General features: G+C 37.5%; 1 protein-coding gene across 8 annotated transcripts in view; it reads right to left on the bottom strand.

Moving 5' to 3' along the window:
• Nucleotides 1-23,600, bottom strand: part of TTC3 (tetratricopeptide repeat domain 3) — a 104,834-nt gene that overhangs the window by 22,163 nt on the left and 59,071 nt on the right. For all 8 annotated transcript variants that reach the window (XM_072969077.1, XM_072969093.1, XM_072969098.1 and 5 more), the window contains 10 exons: nt 22,701-22,837; nt 20,736-21,062; nt 18,394-18,645; nt 15,593-15,639; nt 14,585-14,641; nt 13,538-13,611; nt 12,106-12,273; nt 9,422-10,469; nt 8,448-8,513; nt 4,682-4,831 (listed from right to left, as the gene is read on the bottom strand). In XM_072969077.1, coding sequence (XP_072825178.1) covers nt 4,682-4,831; nt 8,448-8,513; nt 9,422-10,469; nt 12,106-12,273; nt 13,538-13,611; nt 14,585-14,641; nt 15,593-15,639; nt 18,394-18,645; nt 20,736-21,062; nt 22,701-22,837 — 2,326 coding nt within the window. The remainder of the gene's footprint in view (nt 1-4,681; nt 4,832-8,447; nt 8,514-9,421; nt 10,470-12,105; nt 12,274-13,537; nt 13,612-14,584; nt 14,642-15,592; nt 15,640-18,393; nt 18,646-20,735; nt 21,063-22,700; nt 22,838-23,600) is intronic.

Below are 23,600 nucleotides of genomic sequence, written 5' to 3'. Positions count from 1 at the left end.
GACAACAATTATCCGTTAAGTGTAGAGGACAATGCAAAGAACTAGTAAGGGAGAAGGCTGAAGATGGAGGTAGGTTTTTAAGCTCTTGGCAATTACTGCGCATTAGTGAATAATTGGTGCTAACCTACTGAGGCAGAGGGATGGCATTCATAGCCCTATCCTTCACCGCCCCCCCCCTCGTATCTACACCCTTTGTCATGGGAACTTGGAGCTCCCTTCACTAAAGAGGCAGTCTCTTTTCCTTACCCCTTGAATCTGGCGGGGCTATGTGACTTGCTTTGCCTAACAGGGATATTAGCAGACCTGATTTAGCAGACTTGAGGAGTGCTTGTGTGACAGGCCTTGCTTGCCCTGTACTTCCTGGAAGATGAAAGACATGTGGAGCAAATCTAGTTGCCCCCATTGTCCCAGCTGAGTCCATTCCAGATCAGTTCATAGCCAGCTGACCCCAGATACATGAGCAAGCAGGGCCAAGAACAGCAGAGCCCTAGCTGACCCAAAGGTGAGACAGTCCAGTCAAGCCCACCTGGGATCAGCTAACCTACAGACTCACACATTTAATATTTACTGTTACGTGTCACTGAGGTCTTTGTGGATGGTTGTTACTCGGCATTATCATGGGATCAACTAACTGACAGACTGCTCATGAAGTGCTGAGCAATGTTTTTCAACTGGTTGTGGAAATGACAGTCTCTTGGAGGACAAAAGCAAGGGATTTGGAGTCTGACACTCACCACCTGTTCTCCTACTTAGTGCAAGGGTGTCTTGGAGCAAGATGCAGCATCAAATTCTACTCCATAAATTATTCTGGGCCAAAATGACTGACTGTGTTTTAAGAGTCAATGTCAACTAAAATACCATCTTAGCTATAAGAGAATCTCATTAAAGCACCTTAAGAACATACATCCTAGGAGAGACAGGGAGTGACTGCTGAATGGGTACAGGGCTTCTTTTCGAGTGATGAAAATGGTTCTGGAATTAGATCATGGTAATGATTATACAACACTGTGAAATATACTGAAAATCACTTAATTGTATACTTTATAATGGTTAAATGTGAATTTTATCTTAATAAAACAAAAAAGAACATATGAACTTGAGCAATACTGTAACCAGTTATAACCTGCCAGTTGCAGGTACATTAAAAACCACAGGAGACTCTGGCTTTAGAATTGCTATTTCCCTCTGGCAGAGACTAGACAACTGGCCTAATTGTCAACAAGGCCATCTCTAGCTCATGATAATCAAACCCCATCAGCCATATGCAATATCTAGCTCAGATTTTTACTGATGCTTTGTAAACACTAAGCACTCCTCAAGTGCTTTGTAAGTGATTTTTCTCAAAGAGGGCATGGTGGCATTCTGGGTGGGACAATTCTTCTACTGTACTTATCTCTGGCCATTCCCCACCCTTTTCCAACCACCTCTGTGAGTCCTCATAGAACTATAGAGATTATATTGTTAATGAAGAAACTGAGGGTTGAAGAGGTTGAGTTAATTATCTTGGGTCACAAAGCCATTAAGTGGTGGTGCTGGAGTCACCAGTCAGGCAGTCTGACTCCAACGCCTGAATTCTCTACAAGGGGGAAAGGTGATTGTGTATCTAATACACCCAAACATGGTACCCAGTAACTTTACGTACAAGGATTAGCTCTTAACCTCTGTGATCTAGAGAGTCAAAGGCCAAGGGAAAGATCAATAAAAGCACAAATTTCTTTGTATATTTATAAAAGATTTTCCCACAAACGAATTATGATCATAATCATGATTAATACAGGAATGGCCACAGCTAAATCTCTACTGCTCTTGTACAGACAACCTAAGGAACTCAGATGAGCAATTTATCCTGAGAGGAAACGTGTATACTTGTCACATGGGCAGTCTAATGACCTAACCGGCCTGTAATCTGAGGGACTAAATAATGGTTCTTGTAAAAAAAAAATGGACTGGCTACTCTTAAGAACAACCACATGGAACCAGACCTTGAGTCTTAGCAAAGTTAAGAAGCAGGTCAGGAGCCGAAGCCCAGCAGTCAAAGCCGCTGCTCTCTCACAGCCCTCCTCCCTGGGTGCTAACTTACTGAACATTTCTTGGTAAAGTGTACAAAGAAGCCTTGATGAACTGCACAAATACAGGACCCCGTCAGACCAGCAGTTTATAAAGCTGGACAAGCCTCTGCCAGAAAGAAAGAAACCTCCCTCACCAGATGCCCATGTTAAATTAAGTGGCTGTCTGCAAGTCTGCCTCATCACTTAAGCAGGTGGACACAGGCCTTCCCATATGGATTAAAACTGAAAACTGTATTTTCCTGAGGCAATATGAAGTTTACAGAAATATTTTATTTTGTTATGCCCCCAAACAGCTTATCCAAATTGGTGTTCTGTAAGTCACTGTGCAGGGTTTTACTTTTGTTCATTTTCTCCTCTTCCCAATCAAGAAGACTTCAACTAGGGAACTGAACAGAAGTGCTGGTTCCTTCCTTCTAATTCTTCTCATTCTTCAAATCTTCCCAGTCTCATCCCAAGTAAAAACATATCCTAAGGAATGTTACAACAGTTACTTTTACAAACCAACCCTTTTCTTCTGGGTATACTAAAATCTCAATAAATGAGTTTATTAAGGTCCCAATAAGCTGATTTTCTTCTGTTTAACATGTGACCTCAGTTATTGATTCAGCCTTCTGAAACAAACCCTTTCTTTCTTAAATGGACTAACATCCTTATGTTACCTCTATACAAAAGAACTGTTTTTGCAATCCGATTAAAAAATGGGCAGAAGACCTGAACAGACAGACATTTTTCAAAAAAAACACACATAAACGTGGTTAACAGGCACATGAAAAAGATGCTCAACATCACTAATCATGAGAGAAATGCAAAACCACAATGAGACATCACCTCACACCCATCAGAGTGGCCATCATCAAAAAGACCACAAATAACAAATGTGGCAAGGATGTGGAGAAAAGGGAACCCTAGACACTGTTGGTAGAAATGTAAACTGGTGCAGCAACTATGGAAAACAGAATGGAGGTTCCTCAAAAAAACTAAAAATAAAGCTACCAACTACCACATGATCCAGCAATTCTACTCCTGAGTATGTATCTGAAGAACATGAAAACACTAATCTGAAAAGACACATGCACCCCAATATTCAGAGCAGCATTATTTACAATAGCCAAGATACGGAAGCAACCTAAATGTTCATAGACAGACAACTGGATAAAGAAGTTGTGGTGTGTACACACACACACACACACACAATGGAATACTACTCAGCCATAAAAATGAAATTCTGCCACTTGGAAGAACATGAATGGACCTAGAGGGTATTATGCTTAGTGAAATAAGTCAGAGAAAGACAAATACTCTAAGATGTTATCACTTATATTTAGATTCTAAAGTACAAAACAAATGAATGAATGTAACAAAACAGAACCAGACTCAGATAAACAGAACAAACTAATGGCTACCAGCAGGGAGAGGGACCGGGGAAGGGGAAAGATAGGAGAAGGGGATTAAGCAAAACAAACTACTATGTATAAATTAAATAAGAAACAAGTATATATTGTACAGCACAGAGAAATACAAGCATTATTTTGTAATAACTTTAAATGAAGTATAATCTAAAAAATATCTAATCACTATGTTGTATACCTGAAACTAACATAATATTGTAAATCAACTAACTATACTTCAATTTTTAAAACAGACCTTAGTTTTAAAAAAGAAATGCACCATGATTTCTTCACACCTATAATTCTATTTTCCCACTAATTCAATTGGGCCTTGCCATTAATCAGTATTCCTCCTATAGCCAGTTCCATGTAATTGAAGGTCAGTCTTAGCTAATGGAATTCAAGATCAGTAGACTCAACCAAGACACTGTGGGTGACTTTATAGTTCTAGTATGCCCAGCCTCCATTTATCATTCTTGTATTTCCTCAGGAGTAAGATGAAGATGATGATAATAGCAGTAGTAGTAATAATGGTGGCAGGCCACACTTAACCGGGCAATTTTCAGTACAGTTGGCCCTCTGCATCCTCAGATGTGGAACTTGTGCATTCAGAGGGCTAACTGCACTACACCACTGTGTACAATGGACTTGAGAATCTGTAGATTTTTGTATCTGTCAGGGAATCCTGGAACCAACCCCCTACAGATACTGAGAGACAACTGTACTTCACTTTTCTCAAGTATTAATCTAACCCCACAAAGTGGGAGCGATTATTACCCAAATTTTCCAGCTAAGGAACTACAGCACAGAGATGTTAAATAAGTCGCTCAAGATCGGAACTAGTGTAGAACTGAGCCTGGATCTGAACCCAGTCAGTCTGACTCCAGGCCTCACATTCTGAACCACTAATGCTACACTGCCTCTCTCGCTATAAATGAGAATTTAACTTGGAACTTAGTCACCAGAAAATAGTTTTAGTTAATCAAGTAAAGTTATAGATAAAATTCATATTCACAACCCTTTTCTTACATGGCAATTCGTAGAGATTCTAAAACACTGCAAAAAACAGTCACTTTAATATGTCAGAGAGAATCTGAAATAGGCAACAGTGAGAAAGAGCCTTTGTTTAGCCAACAATGCAGTAGCTCACTAACAGAAGCTACACAAACACAGTTCTCCTAACAATGCTGCATGCTAGTAAAGAAACGTTTCACATAGGATTACCTTGTTTTCTTCTATGTTCCTTTTCAACTTTTCTTCCAAGTCCCTGGTCTCTTCTGAGCCCTCGATATTTCTCTGCTCATAATTTTCACGAGCTTCCTTAAGCTGTTCTTGTAAAACCTGGTACTCCTTTTCAATCTGTGAAATATCCCCCTAAAAGCACAATACAAAATTACCTATTAAAAGTAGTTAAAAATGCCTTTTTCTGATCTTGTCCTGAACAAGATAAAATAAACAAAGGAGACTATAAGGCAGATGAAAATTCACAAGGGAAATATCACAGTACTTCAAGAATTAAAAACCCCTTACACTGTTTAGCAAAGCTAGCTCTTAAAAAAAAATTCGTATCCTGGAATTCAAAAGGAAACATTTCAAACTGTACTATAATTAGCTCTGAATATTTGTCTTTGAAGGGTTCAGTATTAAATCAACAGTTTGATGTGAATGACATCCTTCACAATTAACATCAAGAATTATTTATTAGGCTTAAAAACTGTAAATATTATTCATATTTTAGATATGAACAGAACATGTTAACTTTGGTCTTACTTTTACAAAGTGTTTCAAATGGATAGTTGCTGATTATTTCAAAAATACAAGTTAAAATACTATCAATGAATTATTTTCAGTTATGTAACTGTCTCCTGGACAGATTTAAAAAAAAGCGAACAGAAGCCGTATCGTAATATGAAATGTTGGCAAACAATAAACATCATTTATGTATTTTGTTAAGCCTTTCATACTACTAAGACTGTCAGCAATCACACATTTGTGTCTGAAAGGAGCATCTGTTAGATGCTGGCAACTCCTCCCAGCTACAGGTAACTGCTCTACCCAGGTATAAGGGGCCTTGGCAGCCAGGCTTCGGAAATCTGTTTCAGTGCACAGACTTGGTCCATCTTCCCCATCTCCCGCACCTCAGCGTCTGCCAAGTGTAAAACGGCAGGGAATCAAGATTCTGAAATTTGTGAATTATCAGTTACAGAACTGTGACCTATGGCCAAGGTGACCATATACGCCCGTTTGCTGTGGGGAGTCCTAGTTTTTGTCTGTCTAGACTGAAAGTTCAGCACTATAAACACAGTCCATGTTTAAATACTCAATTACACAACCCACGAGCAAGCTTTTATGGTTTCAGATCTCAGTTATTTCTGTTCTGATTCGCAATTTAGCAAAAGGATCACAATGAATAACAACTTGGTATTATGAATTAAATCACATGCCCCAGATTGCCAGAGGAGATGGGCAGCGTGTTATTTGCCATCTCTGCCATTACACTTAACCTTCACCTCAATTTTGCAAGAAATATGTTATTTTCAGTTTTTATAGGTCAGAAAACCAAAGATTAGAGAAGTTAGGCGACTTCTCAAAGTCCCAGGAGAATGTAGCAGTGCTGGGAATAGCTGTTAACTGTCACTGCTTGAGAAGCCAGCAATCAACTATGCTAACACCAAGGTCTGGAAAACTAAGAACTAATTTAATAAAATGTTTGTGAATTTTCCCAACACTGATCAAAGTATTAATTTAAAGGTCAAAGACACTGACTCAAGCAACAGCACATACCTGGTTAAAAGCTAAGCACAGTGTAAGAAATCAATATCCCTCATTCTACTTGGTATACACTCACTGAGGCAAAAATGTTCCCCACAGCACTGTAAGCATGAAAAGCTTTACATAATCTAAATGTTTAAGGATAAGAAACTGGTCAAATAAATTATACCTTCATACAACGGAATACCAAGCATGCATTAAAAATGATGGTAAACATCTATATTTACTGACATGGAAAAAAGTCCACAATCTATTAAGACTGAAAGTTTCAAGTACAACATATATGGTACGGTCCCATCTTTTAAAAAACGTTGCTTACACTTTTCAGTGCAAATGTTAAAACAAAGCCTGGAAGGCTGCACATCAAAATACAAACATAGATGATGGGTATGTAGATGATTTTCAATTTTTCCTTCATAATTTTCAGTATTGTTCATTAACAAAAGTTCGTAATTGGCTACAACTGAAAAGCTATCTGTACAAATAACAGGAGGCAAGACAAAGTTCTAAACTTACTTCTTCCTACTTAATTACACATCTGATCTTATAAATCATTCCTTATCAGAAATGATAGAATTGCTTCATTTTTAAATGACACAGTAATATTCATTATATGGATGTACCATAATTCATTTAATTAGTCTAGTATCGATGGATATTCAGGTTGTATTCAATTTTTTGTTGACATAAATACGGATAAAACAAATATACAAATATCCTGTTCACCAGTCTCTGTACACATATATGAGAGCAGGTAAATTCCAAACTGCCTTCCCCAGACATTTACATTTTTATATTCTTTCAATAATGTTTAAGCGATTGTTTTTCTTACTTCATGTGGGGTTGGGCACCTTTTTATGTGTTTAAAAGTCATCCATCTTTGTTTTATTGTGGATTGTTATTCCCACCCATTCCCATCTTTGTGTTAGATTATCTTCTCCTTACTAGTCTACAGAAACTTTGTATGTTAAGCAAGGAAATTAGTTCTCTATCTGTCCTATGCTGTAAATAATTTTCCTAGTTGGTCATGTGTGTTTTGATGTCACATGTATGTATATTTGTTCACATATATGTATGTTATGCATAGGTATATGCACATTATATATACCCACACACATACTTTTTTGTCATGCTGTTCATTAATCCTATGGAAAAAAGTTCCCTTTTTTCCTGGGTACTTTTCTGGGTCTGTTTTTTAATATTTAAATCTTTGATCTGCCTGGAATTTATTTTGCTATATGGAAGAGGTAGGGATTAAAATTAATTTTTTCTAGATGGCAACCTATTTCTCCTAACACCATGTATTTAATAATCTACTTTTTGCTCACCAATAGCTACCATTTTTATTAAACCTTAAATTTCCATATTTTGTTCTATTGTTCTCTTATTCTAATGGGCTATTTATGTGCTAACATAGATTTATATTATGTTTTGATATCTAGCTGCACGACTCCCCTTTATACAGTTTTTTCCATGGGCATTCCTGGTATTCGTTTTTCCATATGAAGTTTAGAATCAATTTGTCCAATTTCAAATAAATTCTGTGCAGCAGCCAGCCACCAAGGTGGCCCCCAAGATCCTCGCCTCTTGGCATCATGCCCTTGCATAATCCTCTCCCACAATGTTGGTGGGTTGGTCAGTATGACCAAGACAAATACAGGAGAAGCAATACACTGTGACTTCCTAAAGCGGGTCATGAAAACCATTGCTACTTCTGCCTTGGATTACCTATTCTGTGGAAAGCCAGGCCCCAGCAGGACACTCAAGCAGCCCAAGGTGGAGGTCCACAGGCAAGGGACTGAAGGCTTTTGCCAACAGCCAGCACCAATTTGCCAGGCATGTGAGTGAGCCATCCTGGTAGCAGAACCTTGGGTCCCAGTTATTCCTGCAGATGACTGAACATGATCAATATTTTGACTACAACTCAAGAGATACCTGGAACCATTGAGCTAAACTGCTCCTCCATCCCTGACTTGCAGAAATTGTGAGGTCATTTGTTATGCAGCAACAGATAGCTAATACATTCTTTTCATGTTTGTACTGAGATTGTGTTAAATTAAAAGCCCTAGAGAGAACCAATTTTTTGTTATGTTTTAAAGCTATTTCCATGATGTTCTGTATGGAATAACTGGCTTGAAAGAGTTCTAAGTTCGTCTTTCCCATCTAGTTAAACTAATGAAAATAAACCTTTAAATAGTTTAATATAATTATGACTCACCTGTTGTGCCTCAAAAGGATCATATGGCTCAGTATTGACTTCCTGATGTGTTGTATTCCAAGACACCTTTGGAGTAAAACAAACACTTAAATTCAGTCTATCTCAGCTGCTCTAATAAATCCATCATGTAACAACATTCTGAAACATTACCATAATTTTTTCAAGGTTTTTTTGGGCCAGTTTAGATAGGGTCTACACTTACTAAAAACATATGTATTAGGGAAGAGCAATCATTTAGAATTAGTAAAAATGAAAATGATTTTGGTTCATTGCTCTTTACATATTTTTTCAAAGCTTTTTAGAAAACAAAAAACTTAGAGTAGGGGGATAACCCCGTAAGAATTTAATGAATTCATGCCTTATAAAGCTAACTATAAACCAACCTTAACTTATCCTCGTGCTTGTTAGGAAGGATCTTTTATTCACATTCCTCTTGTTTCCTTCCATCTGACTGTCTCTTTTAACTCCCTCACTCCTCCCCTGGTTTTATAGGACAAATTGGGCAGATGTAGTCCACACTCTAATTTTTTTCTTTCTCTTCGGAATTGCCTATACAGAAAGCACATTTTCCCTTCCTTCTCCATGCAATACATCAGTAAGTCTTAGGAGGCAGGCACTCAAGTTCAGAGGCTTCCTAGGCCAGCTCTAAACTAGGTGAGGAAGCTGGTATGTCACAGGCTTCACTGTTAGGACACGCACTCTCTACGGAAACAGCCACGTTATTAAGGTGATGTTTTGGCTCCATCTGCTGAGTCCACTATCTTATTTCTCAACTGGTGCAAAATCTGAATAAGGAAGAAGGGTATTATTTACTAAACCCTAAAATTCCTTCTGACATTATCTGTCATGCCCTACAAAAGGGTTCATAAAGTCCATCATTTTAAAGAATTTTAGTAAATATAATGGCAATGAAAAATGAAGAGGAAAATTTAACTTCAGTATTAAAGAAGACCTTTTCCTATTTTTAATCCTACCTGTATGGCAACCATTTGTGTACGTGGAGTATTTGTTACTTCATTGGTGCTTTCCAGATTTACTTCCCACTCGGCAGAATTTCCACAATGACCATCACTTCTGCTAGACTCACTCTGGGCTATGTTAGCATCATCAGTGATGCACGGTGACTTAACTGATATTTCCAAAGAGTCCTGACAGATCTGTGTTTCAGAGGCAATCTGGTTACCAGAGGCATTCTCAGAACTGAAATGATGACCCTCAAAATGCACATCTGCTATGTCGCTGGCTACAAAAGATGTCACCACTGGTATTGATCTTTGCAGCTGATATTCAGAAGGAATGTTGGCCAGAGGGGTATAGATGCTGTACTGGGGCAAACTTGGTAACATATTTATAAACGCTGGTGGTGTCTGGGTAATGTCAAATCCCCGAAAGGGAAGATATGTACAGTATCCTGTGACCAAATGGGGTTGAGTCCAATAGGTTGGTTTCATATCCTCAGGAACTGGTTTGGCAGAATTAGAGGAGACCTGTTTGTGACTTGCCTCCTCAGAGACTAGTTTGGGAGATTCAGAAGAAACCCCGTTGGGCTTCTCATCATCAGAAACTGATCTGGAAGAATTATCAGAAATCGGTTTCGGCTTTACAGCTTCACAAGCTGGTTGGGGAGAATTAGTAGATGTAGGTTTGGGCTTTACATCCTCAGAAGCTGGTGCTGAAGACAAATCAGACACTGGTTTGGATTTTACATCTGGTTTAAATTCCCTAGCGGTTGGATTCAGTGGTAACTTAACTCGTAAATACTCTCCTGTTCTTGAAATTTCTTCAACTTTTGTCTTAATGTTTTTCTTCTTTCTCTTTTTCTTGAGCCGTAATGCAACTTTCTTCAATGCAATACAGTTGTCGATCACAACAAAACGAGGACATCCCAGAAGAAAAGATTTCAAACCTCCTGCTTTTTCTAGTATCTGTCGAGTTTCTTCTGGGAAGAACTCATATTCTTCAGAAAACATCTTATTACTCATGTCCAAGGGACCATGTTCCTCCAGCAACTGAGAGAAATAACTTGGAAAAAATTTACATTTACCTAAGTTATTATATGGAAGTACCTATACATGTTTATTTGAAAAAAAAAATATTTCTCCCGAATTCTCTGAAAGCAAATACTACCTTCATTTCTAACTGACCTCAACACCTCCCCAACAAACATATTATACTCAGACTAAATCTAAGAAGGCTAAATGCAAATACATGATACTATAAAACAAAATTTTGCTTACCCTTCAGAAAATAATTCTTTAAAAATTTTTCAGGAAAAAAAGGAGAATAAAAAATATTTTATATGTTTCAATTAAATCTATTTAAAAAGCAATGAAAAGCAAGAAAACATTCAAGAAAAATAATAAGACCATCAAATGAGAAAAGGAAATCAAATTTCAAAAGTCCTACTGGAATTTCCATACAGTAAATCTATTAACATATTTCTGATTAAGAATATGCAATGATTCAGAAGTACTGAAATCAACTGGGTCTGATCAATAAATCAACACAGTGCAGGATCACATCCATAGTAATGGGGCCAATCCCTTAATCTGCCTCCATCTGCATACTGGGTTTGTTCACTCCAGCTCTGGGGCTATGCTCTTTACCTATTTTTGTGTCAGGTTCAAATAGGCTTTCTTTTCCGTTTGAATTTGGTATTCAGTCTCTTAACATTGGCATAACCAGCAAGAAAGACACATACCATGCACCACTAAGAAAACTTTTTCAAGAGTAAAAACCTCCAAAGGAACCTTCTAAGTAAATGAATGCTAACCAGGAAGACAACTTATTTAGGAGGAAGGTAAAAGCAATTCTTCTTTGAAGCAAAAGAAACCCACTTTTATGTGCAGATGCTGCTGCACATAAATACACATGACAACTCTACAAGTGATTAATGTCTATTCAAAGCACTGATCCACTGATGCACTCACTGAAACATAAAGGCCAAATGCCACTTCTCTGTCTACACTGCTGGTCTAAATACTTAAAAAGTCATCAGTCTCTTTTAAAGTGTTTTTTTGTTAAGTATTTTCCCCTTAGAATGATCTCCACAACTGAAACTCCCCTACATCCATGATGTTTTGCAAGGCAACAGGTTAAATATGCCTCTGCCTTAAGATGCTCACCACACTTAATTTTTAACGAGAAATCTCTTAAAAGGAAAGGGTTGAGCAAGGGTGAGGTAAAAGGAAATAAATCATTGTGGTCTCAGGAACAATAATGTTTCCTTGTTGAGGATTTTGGCTGACTGGTATAAATAACACCAGCCCCATCATCTGTCCTAAGGGAGACAATGAGATCAAATAATCAATCAATCCTTGTCAAATGTGTATCTTGGGATTCATGATAAAAGATTATGGCTGGAAACTTTATCAGTCCTATCAGGCCAAAGCAGGACAGTTTTGGAAATAGAAAGTATCTACATTAGCAGCTCAAACTGACAAGACTAATAATCATTAGGAGTCTAAATTTAATAATTAAAAATCCCCAATTAGCTTTGTGTAATACATGACAAAAGCCATAAAAATACTTCTCTTCCCCAGAGTTTGTGAGCCAATCAGTGATTCCTTTAACAAACATAAGGGACACAAATTAAACAACTTAAGATCTTTAGCCAACAGCCTCGGTATAATAGTGGTAGGAGTATTAAACAACTTACTCATAAAGAGTTGAACATTTTTGTTTTGGGTTAATGTCCCACAGCTTCTTATTACGAACAACATATTCATTACTACTGTGTTGTTCATACAGAGCTTCAAATTCTTCTACATCTTGCCGAAGATGGTCAGGCACTACAAATGGACCTGCAGAATTTGAACTGCGTTTGCTGATTACAAAGAGAAAAGAAAAAGAAAAAAAAAATCTGTGAATAATAAGCTTTTAGGTGACCCAGAATAACATCAAAATTGAAATAAAGATAGTGAACATATTACTCAGCTTTAGGATGCAAAAAAACACTACCAGAGAATTAAATGCAGAAAAGTTACCTTTCCACAATAATAATCAAGAGATCTATGTACCTGACAAGCACTTTTAATTACTTGCTCTTGCTACCAAAGGCAAAAATTCTTTAACTCCTGGTTTTAAAAAAATTAGTGCTGCATTAAAATTTTTTACTATAACTGCTGTCAACTTAAAGTGAGACTGAGACTGGTAAAGGGTTCTTAATAAAAAGATTTTTTTTAAAGAATGTAAGATTTTAGCACTCTAAAAAGGTTAGTAGTTTCAGAGTGGGCTCTCAACTAGATCGCTGGCTTTAAATTCTGGCTCTGCCAGGTACAAGCTTTGTGTCTTTGGGCACGACAGGCTTGACACTAAACTGCACTGTGCCTGAGCTTCCTTATCTGTAAAACGGACATAGTAGAAGTACTTATCTCCTAGGGTGGAGTGTATACATGTGAAGCTCTAGGAACAGTGCCTGGTACATATATGCCTAGTACATGACTGTATCCAAGTATAGGCTATTGTTACTTTAACTTAAAACAACTGCTCCATTTAAAGGATTCGTGAAAATGTGCAAAACAACTGTTATTACAACTCATGTAAGAAATGTAGGGGGAAAAGTTCTGTGGGTTTTTGGTCCACAAAGGAATATGATATAAAAAGGTCACTGCTATTCACTAATTTTATTTCTTCTAGTGTCTATCTGTTTTTTTAAAACTCAGTTTCAACAATCAGATGCCACTGGAAATCACTAATATCTAAGGTTAAATCATAGCATATATAGCCTCTGAAACATCTATCTAGTAATTATCACTATGACTCTTTCATTAAACATTTTAAAGAATATTTTCTAGGATTTTCCCACAGTATCTTGCACATAGCAGGTTCTCAAACTTATCAAATGAATGTCATCAGCCCTGTGATTTTAATGTAGTTTATATGAATTCTTAACATTCTTAAGTCATGCTATAAATTCAACCAAAATGGTGTCATAATTACATCAAGTTTGTCATAACAGATGCACATCTTAAGACAATGAAGCAAGGGAAGTAAAACACAAGTTTAAAGTACATTAAGTATATTAATACCACTTTTTAAGTTAAAACACTTGAATTAAAATAAAGCAAAAAATCTTAAATTGTACTTACTTATGGTCTTCACCGGAAGTGATAGTCTCATTATTTGCTGTTACTGAAGTTGTTCCAGATCCAACTAACATAGGCTGGTTTAAAAGACAGAAAAATGACAATGATTTGCTACCTTAAAATTACCATTAAAACTGAAAAATACTTAAATAAATGTGTATGCAAATTGCCAATAATATGACTTGTCTAAATTTTCTTGTGAACAGGAACATACAGTAATAAAGTTTCAAGAGCCATAAATAGGCACAAATTCACATTTAGGAGGCTTCCAATGCTCCAAAAAAAATTTTAAATTATCACTCAAACTCCTATTTTAGATAAGACATACAGTCAAAGATAAAAAGAGAAGTTTTATTGGAACTTATAAAGCTGCACTCATCCTCCCCTAACATTTGTTCACTTTCCCAACTCCTGCCCCCTAACTGACTCCCAAATACACAAGCACTGTGAAGAACCCACCGTTAAGACTTAAAAGAAACACCTAGTTGTCTCATGGACTTGAAGCAGAGCCTCAGGTGAGAAGAAGGGAGCCTATCAGTCCTGAGACTCTGTCATGATGATTAGTATTCATCATCTTTATTTTGAATATTTTAGATAATAGCTCTGTGAGTTATTAATATTAAGTACCATGTCTTATCATACAGATGATGACACTAGGGTAGAAGGAAGTCAAGCAACTTGCCCAAGATCACAGAGATAATAAAAATAATAACTGATAAACCAAGGTAAGATCTCAGGTCTGCCTGAGCCTAAAGCAGCCTTGGCCACTCTGCTCTATGACCAGCCATACAAAGTCCTACATTATGACAGTGACTTCACTAGGAAATACCTAGAAAATAAAAAAGATGATAAAGATAAGTGTGTCTTTCAAGAATTATTTATATATGATATGAACCTTAAACGTCCTGGAAATGTGGAAGACCAACACAACATCTTTAAAGCCTAGAAAGTCTATAAAATGCTTCAAAATGTTCCAAGAATTGATTAATTCTAATTTATATATTCAATTAATCACTTTAGACAAGAAATAATACAGAAAATACTCCATACCTTTGAATCTTTTGGCTTCTTTTTCTTGCCTTTGTTTTTTATCTTGGTAGAATTAAACTAAAACATAGGGAAAAATTGCTGAATACTCAAATAACAGTATTATGAAGCTGCCTATTATTATAAAGATACTATACTGATTTTCATAGACTACTCCAAAGTTTAGCTACATAAAATGTTTAACAAAAATAACAGTGTTAGCCCTAGTGTACTGATGTATAATAGATAATAAGAAAAAGTTTAATGATGCCTAATGTTACAGCTAAAATTAAACCTTGTTGAAAATGAGTTTATGTCACTTGAAGTAATTAATTAGACATTTAAAGTAAATCGTTATCTGCCCATCATATTTTAGTGACTTTCCTTTTACTAAGCCAAATGAGACATTTTGTACCTGGGCAGATACTAAGGCATAAACAGTAAATTTAGAAGAAGCACTTAATTTCCCATGGATAGGTCTGTTAGCTATTTTTCCATTCTTAGCCGGCAATATCTGATAGAATGAATTTAGACAAAAATTCAAGTATAGATGATCTGATTCTACAAATCAGTGAACAAGCATCTTTCCGTTTGAAAATTTTCACCAACTTCTAAGGAAGACAGCTCTGGAATATTTTAACTTGAGCTCAATTGGAAGCCACTCAAAACAAAGTCCATGTGTTTTCCTTACAAAGTAAAGTGTTACAATTTTAATCCTTACAGATAACGGTTTCATTTTTATGCCAGGAGATGACTCAAGAACTTCTTTCTTATTTCTAAGATTAACATTTATTAGTTGTGAAACATTATGGACATTGTCTAATTTACACTTTACAGCTTGGCTGTCGCTCCAATTTCAAGAGGAAGACTGGGATTTACTTTCTAGCGAAACATTATACGGCATCCAGAAGCTCTCCAGATTTGGTTCTGGAGCATCTCCTGTGATATAAATAAAGACTGGCCTGGGCCCGCCTTCCTTCCTTTGGCTGACAAAAATCAGAACGTAACACTGAAAGTGATCAAATAACTTACTGGCATGTCACCACTGTCCTGTTTCCTCAATACGGTGCAGCGGCTGTCTGTAAGGAAGATACAGACGGTTTTGTGAGGAAACAAAATGTTTATATTGCCATATGATACACTAAAGCCCTGAAGAAAACCACCCCAGATACCACGAGTATCTACTATGTTCTACTCCTTATTTGGCTGTGACACAAGTTTAGTTTAAAAACCAAGAACAAAATGGCTAACTCAATGGAAAACCAATTACAAAGAATCACAAAATTTCAATCCAATTCAGCATAATTTGAGTGCTTTCTAGGCACCAAACTCTATGCTAGGTGCTCGGAATACAGAAATGTACAGAAAAGTCCCTGCCATTGATAAGCTCATGCTCTGCAAACTACAGAGAGGCGAACACCTATAGCCCAGCGTGCTAAATGTCACAATAAACACAGTGCAAACAAAGCTGCTAGAATGATCAAGTCTTCAAAGGGAGCAGCCCCACGAGGGGTCAGAGGGGGCTGAGGGGAGGACGGGACCTGAAGTCAGACTTGACATGAACAAGCAAAGGGGTGGGATGTGAGCAACGGCAAAAGGCAGAAAAGCACAAGGCAGGTCTGGGCACAGTAACAAGCGGGGTGTACTGAGAGGGCAGATGAAGAGACTGATGATGAACCCACACAACGTGAATTCACCTTACAGGCAAAACAGCGTCTCCCGAACAAAGCAGTTATAGGATCAGACAGGTGTTCTGGAGGAGTCACTGTCATCAGTGGCAATATGAGAAAGAATTGGAGTGGGAGGGTCAGAGGCACAGAGACCAGTTTGAAGGCTACTGTGATCATAGAAAAATTATTAAGATCCTGGCCTACGGGAGTGAAGACGAACAGGGAAGGGCAGATCAAAAATAAAGCGTATTTGAATTGGCAACAAACTAGATACAGCATAATAGGGAAAAGGGAAGGTCAAGACCAGTTCCAGAGTTTCTTGCTTAAAAACAATGTATAAAACGTTATTATCTGAGATAAATTTAGGAAAAGTCGGTCTCTAGAGATACAAGTGAGTTAAGAAATACTGCACATCAGGGGACTCTTGGCCGACACAGAAATTCCAGAAGGGAAATATGCACGCGTCCAGGAGAAAGTTTGAGTCTTCCAAGTAATGCAGCATTGGTGATATTATTGAGTACTTTTATTTATAAGATCAGTAGATTTTGAAAAGTTTTAAGAAATACAAACATTCCTTTAGATGAAAGGAGATAGAACTGAAAATGTCTGGGGTGAGAGTGAGAGGCAGAGGCAGTGGACTTGAAAATCTAGTGGCCAATCATTTGGTTAAGGGCTTCCAACCCTATGACTAAAAGCAGAGGAAAAAGTCACAGCCAGGTGGACTGCATACTTTAGGCAAAGAATACAAGAATCAGGGGAAATGTACAATGAGGGGGAACTGTGTCCTTTTTAGTTTTCTTGTGTGATCCAAACATGCATCGAGTTTTGTAAGCTCAGTCCCAGGAAAGCATTTTATTACCAGCAGCAGCAAACTGATGGCAATAAATTCAGGCTATCAAGTAGCATGTCAGCTCCAGTCACGAAGCAGTGTCCTGGAAAAATAAAGCCACCTATATTTGAGTGTGCTCTCCCCTAAGAACCACGACAAAAGTAAGCTTCTCAGTTTCTCATCCTGCACCTGAACTTTGTAATGCACAACACTTTTGTGCAAGGCCGTACCTTTTTTCATGTATCCTTTAAAATTAATAGCATAAAATCTGAAAATCTAGCTCCTGAAAACATACAAAGCAGACTTCTGATGCTGAGGGAAAAGGTGAGGACAAGGGGGAGATATTCTCCTAAGACATACATGTAGTTCCAAAGATAAGAAATTTACATTAATTTAGAATCTGAGAGTATTAGAATTTTGGGCAAAATGTAATCACAAGTATCACTGGCTCCAAATCCTCTCATTTTAACAATGAAGAAACTAATCTCCAAGAGAAGCTGAGGGATGTAGCTACCAGTTGTCCTGCCCTGCCAAACTGGGCTCCGTGCCTCTATCCACACAGCCCCCAACTCCCCTCCACCCAGTCTCTAATTCCAGACACCAACCTGCCAAACTTCACCTCCACACTCACAGCCAGGCTCAACTCTATCCCTGCACCCAAGCTTTCCCATTTCCCAAGGACAGCCCTTGGCACTTTTCCTGGTCCCCTCTTACTGCATGTACTATCATACTATAGTTATCTGTATATTCATCTTATTTCCTTTTCCAGAACATAAGGTCCTCAAGGGCAGGGACTAGCATGAGTATTTCTGAATTCCTTGTTAACACCGAGCACAGGGCCTTGAAGCAGCAGTAACAGGTTTCTAATGAACTGACTTAGGGAAGAAGCTGGGCCACAGCCTGCTTTTCCTGCCTCCCAACTCTAGGCTCTTCCCACTGCAACAGGTGTGCTATCTGTTCCAGATTCTGCCAACATCACCTACTTCTGCACACCAGTGTTTTCTCGAATGCTACAAATCAAACCATTCCCTAATAAATTTCATCCCTTTAATACGCAGTCTTTGCAATGACACTGTCAAAATACCTATGCTGAGAACGGTACGGTATATAATCCATGGAATGTACCCCTGAGTATTCTACAACACGTAGTTCCACAGAGTAAAAAAGTTTTATAACATTTAAAAAAGTCACTATTCTCGATACTAACTTCCCCCAATAAGCCAGCTGTACCATAATATTTTTCACGATTCTCTTTGTTTAGTATTTAAGTAAGCTAGATCCTTCAGAGATTTTTTTTTTAAGGTTAGATATAAACTGAAACTCAGTCCACATACCCATTATATCAAAGAATTCGTCCAAGGCATTATGAAGCGCTGGGAACTTGTCTCTGTGTTCCTCCAACAGCCATATTAAACATCGCGCTTCCTTCAGTGACGTTGGCTCATAGAAATAATCAAGCTTCTTTCCTTCTATAGAGCCTAGTTTATGACCGTATTTCTCATTCCAGAGAAAAGTCATGATGCTAAAATCAAGCTCCTTAAGAGAGGCCCCATAACGAGAAAAAAAAGGTCCTGTGGCATCTAAGCCTATAATAAAAACAAAACCCAAGGCAGAAGAAGAGAAAAATTATTTTCTGTACAATCACACTCAGTTTCACATCTTTGAAAGTGGTTCCATTATAGTCTGCTTACATGTTCAGTGAAAACATTTAAATACTTGAGAACAAACCTGTTCAAGCTATTACGCATTTTAGAAACACCCTTTCACATTAATATGCTAATAATTCTTATCTGCTAGTTGAATAGTGGGCTGGCCAAAGGCTTCTATTATTATAGTTATTTTTATTAGACTTGGGAGATTAAAGCTACTAAATTCCTTTAAAAGTTACTAAATTCCTTTAAAAATATAACAATAACTTCTTCACTAATTCATAATGATTTTCACTCCAGTTAGTACAAGCTAGAAAGATTTTACAATGCTTTTCTACATATACTCCGTAGTAACAAAACATCAGTTATACACAAAATTTCCCAAATGTCTTTAAAGCAGAAAGTAGGTAAACTCCTCCCCCAACACCTCCAAGAACTGTACTTTACCCCCTAAATGTCATGGCTCCTTACCTTCTACACAAAAATCAACATAGTCACTATTCTGGCTTTTATCCCTCAGAAAAAGGGGCAGCTGGAACCTCACATGCTACTACTGGAAGAATGGTGAACCCCTGAACCCCTGCTATGCACTAACACAGCTACCTAAAAGCAAGGATTGGCTCTGTTCTCTATCCCCACACGCTTCTAACGCAGTACAGACTGTAAGTTCTCAGTAAGCAGATGAAACAGAGCTGCCAAATTAAATCACTCTGGACATTTCTTCCAGATGAAATAGCTTTGCCGAGATCACGTTGCATGAAAAATTAGTACATTTAAATACAAGCATCAGGGACCACAGACAATACTCATACAAAACAAAGTTTAAGGGAATCACCGATGAGGAATACCACATTCGCATCTCCATCTAAGGCTCACATCAACACGTGTGCTCGCTGAGGGAGAGGCAGCAGATCACATCTCGTATTGAAATGTTAACCCCCGCTGCTCCCACCACATTTAAACTAATCTCTTCTGTTAAATACAGCAGATTAAAGTAAGAAATGACTTTATAATTTACTTATCTGATTGTCAGTAGACACTAATGGCACTCATCACTTAGGAGTAATTTTCTGGGACCAGAAACCCGTAGAGACCAACATTTGAAGCAGCAACACTTAGCTATCAACTATACCAAGTTTGCTGCCATCTTACTGTGTCTCTACTGACAGAAATTCATCAATATATTCTCTCAAACTCTGGCATCCTATCAGCTCCATGTCTCTAAATAAACTCAGGCAGGTCCAGTGGCTCGCAGAGGCCCGGCAGACCCTAAGGACTGCTGCTTAAGGGCCCGCTCTGCCGTGGCTCCCACTAGCCTTGTATCCGATAACCGAATCATCGGCTGTGCTAGGCAGTTGCCATTCTGTGGTAACCAAGACACACGAGGCCCTGGTAAGTATCCAAAGAAATCACTGTTTAGTATCGGTCAGCAGCTCTCTCTGCAGCTGCCTTCTGCAGTTCCTGCACGGCTTTGGTCAAAGAGCCTGCCTAGGGGTTCTCAGGACAATCAGGACAGAGTAACAGGGTTTTCTGATCCTGTGATTCACAACACAGGTCAGCCCCAGGGCATTTCTCTCTCAATCCTTAGATACAGATTTGCTTTAGGTGATCCTAAGCTATTTAGTTCCATCCACTCTTTCCCCTAAATTTTTCATTAAGAAATCTGACCACTAGTGCACAACCCTAAAGGGCCCCACAGCACCTGACTCCAGGGGGTGCTGTTTACCCATGGTTGTGCCCAGTGTTCACACAGTTTACACATTTACAAGTAGTTTAGTGTAATACAGGACTGGACGTTCTTACTGACAGAACTTTTCTGTGTTTACACCTCTTGACAAAGTACACTGCAATCCATCCATAAAGTAACCTATACATTGTCAGTTGGGGGAATAGTATTTTTAAACACAGAAATTTATAGTCCTACATTTAAAAAAAAATCACCAATGATGACAGGAAAACGAAAAAGGACTCAGAGGCCTAGGTGACTTCTTCCTACTAAACTGCGTCTCTAGAATTAGGTGACATACCAAAGCCATCAAGTTTCTGGATCCAGGTGGCCAGCTTCGGCTCCACTTCTTTAAGCTCACTCAAAACATGCAGAAATACCCTTGTCTTTACTCTGTTCTTCTCTTGAATCAAGTGACGAATGACATAGTCTACTGCTTCATTCAGGAAATTTCTGCTAGAAAAACAGGTTGTGTAGTCTTCTGTGGTTAAAACCTTCCAAGAAAGCAACTCTTTGAGGAGCTTGGAAGTATTCAGAACGCCAGATTTAATCTTGTCAGCATACTGCTTTATGCACTGCAGAATTCTGTCATCAAGGAACTGGCAACTCTGAACATTGTCTACAGTTTCTAAGGATAAATAACAGCGGTCAGTAAAAGGGAGAAAGAAACAGGACCAATCTGCAAAAATACAAACTCAGAAAAAATTAGTGTAACCTTACACAGCAATATTAAAACATGACTCAGATATATTCTTTATGTTGTTTTAAATAATCCAAAAAAATTTTAATTAGGAATATAAATAAAATATTTAACAACACCTTTGAAAAGATACAAAAGCTCACATTAAATAAAACATATCAAGTACCTTGTCTCCTTCACCTGTACCACTCACTTAACAGCTAAAAAGAACTTAGTTCCTCAACAATCCTAACTAACCCAGTCTCATCAGCTATCTAACTCTTTATAGCCATAAACATGTTCAGGCATTAAGAACGCAAACTTTTTTTCCTGGAGTTGAAGGGATTATTTCTTCAGGTATAAATTCAATTCATATTTGGTAGTTATTGTTATGTTATTCATCTTATTGTTGGATCCCAAACTGCAGACCTATAAAGTCATCGATTCCAAGATGGAAAATATCTCAGAAGTTCATCTTCCCACCCAGGCATCTCCCTAAAAATGGCCATTTAGCCTTTGATACTAATACGATAAAAGAAATACAAATACAAATAAAACACACACACACACACACACAAAAAACCCACCCAATGTTCAGTGAAAACCCTTTCAGTAGGAAGGATAACTTTGATTGATTTGTGAAACATTAATGGAATACTAGATGAAAAATAAAGACAGCAAGAGGAAATATTTCATTTGGGGAAACAGCCATCATAGTAGAAAATGAGACTAACTTACTTTAACTCAAAACTGAAAGTAGCCTTGGGGATGGCCTGTACAGCACGGTAACTATAGTTAATAATACTGTTTTGCATATCTGCATATGAATCTTGAAAGCTCTTATCATGAAAAAGAAAATCCTGTATGTGGTATGGTGATGGATGACAACTGGACTTACTGTGGTAATCATTTTGCAATATATACAAAAGTCGAACCATGATGTTGGACACTTGAAACTAATGTCAATTATATCTCAGGTTTAAAAAACTCAAAAAAAAAACCCCACAAACTCAAAAAACCCCAAAAAACAAAAAAAAAAACCCCAACACCTGAAAGTAAGTATGTCCACAGGAACAGTAAAACTACTGAGACAGTTCTCATGTCAATGAAGGAATGATGACAAGGTAAACGTAAAACTGAAGGCTGGACTAGGTAATCTCTCTGGCACCTTTTAGGAACTGCTTCTTTCTTTGAACTCAGCGTATTTCAGATAATTAGTGCCTAACTTACAGATCACTTCGGAACTTAAATCTGTGTAGCACAGTTTACAGAGCACAGTCAACACAGAATATGCATTTCAGATATTATTTTCACCTTCACTTTGGAGATAAGGAAACTGACACAGAGTTTGCACTGAGTTTAGTGGCAAGGAAGCATTTTCAACCCCTGTGTACTGCTTCCGAATTCAGTGCTCTTTAAACCAACCCCATCCCCATCTCAGGGTAACAGAAGACAGTGATAATATTAAAATACTAACTGAAATCTAAACTTCAATAACAATTAATGTAAGGTCCAAAAATAAACATCTGCATTTATACTTTTAAGCAAGACTACATTATTCTTATCATGCCTTGGACCCAAGCATACCTTTCTGCTCCTCAGGTTTGGGTGGATTACTTTCCCTTAAGTCCTCTTCCATTCTTTCTTGCGCTAATTTTTTTGCTTCTTTTTTTTGGATCTTTCTCTTCAACTTTTTGTCTTCTTTCAGTCTTAGCTTCTCTAGGCTAATAAACACTTACAATTAGGGATAATTCACCTTTGTTATAAACTCAATTAACTATTTTCCTTTGCCTGTTGTAGAAACCATTCTCCAAGCAGTAAGTTAGAAGTTTCCTTCTTTAGTTAGAACTTGGCCTGCATCTTCTGTTCAAAATCAAAAACTTCTGACATATGTGGTCATTCAGTCCAACGAAGGGTACTTGTTTCACGAAAACAAGGACCTCAATGGTTAGGTGACTTCTAATTATGGACAGAATGTATAGATCATACACACGTTATTTCCATGTATATAAATTACTACTTAGGGTAAATAAAAATAGTAAAAATTACTCTACAAGATAACACAAGTAAACATTCATTTCAAAGAAAGAGTCCAAGGTAAAATATTATTTTCACAACCCAGTAATGGCCCACAACACCAGAGTTTGGTCAATACAGGTACAATGACTTCTCTTCAACAAATAATTCTGTTCATTTTTCCTTTTGCTTTTTCTTGGTCAACAATGATGAAAAAAATCACTTCTTAAAATGGAAAACAAGAAGCAGGACCAAAAAGAAAAGAAAAAAGGACTGGAATTATTTGATCTGAACAAGAAGATACAGAGAAGTAGTAATTCTCACAGTTACTGAGTATGTCAGGGTGAGAAATAGTCACTGATTCAAAATGTAAAGAGAGTAAAAGAAAAGATGTTTTTGGAGTTAAAGTTTAAACAACTGAGAGCTAAGTATGTAATTTTAATCCAAATGCTGAATCTACTAAACATGTCA

Source organism: Vicugna pacos, chromosome 1, assembly GCF_048564905.1.
Source record: "Vicugna pacos chromosome 1, VicPac4, whole genome shotgun sequence".
NCBI classification, from domain to species: Eukaryota; Metazoa; Chordata; class Mammalia; order Artiodactyla; family Camelidae; genus Vicugna; species Vicugna pacos.
This window is presented reverse-complemented; position numbering and strand designations above follow the sequence as displayed.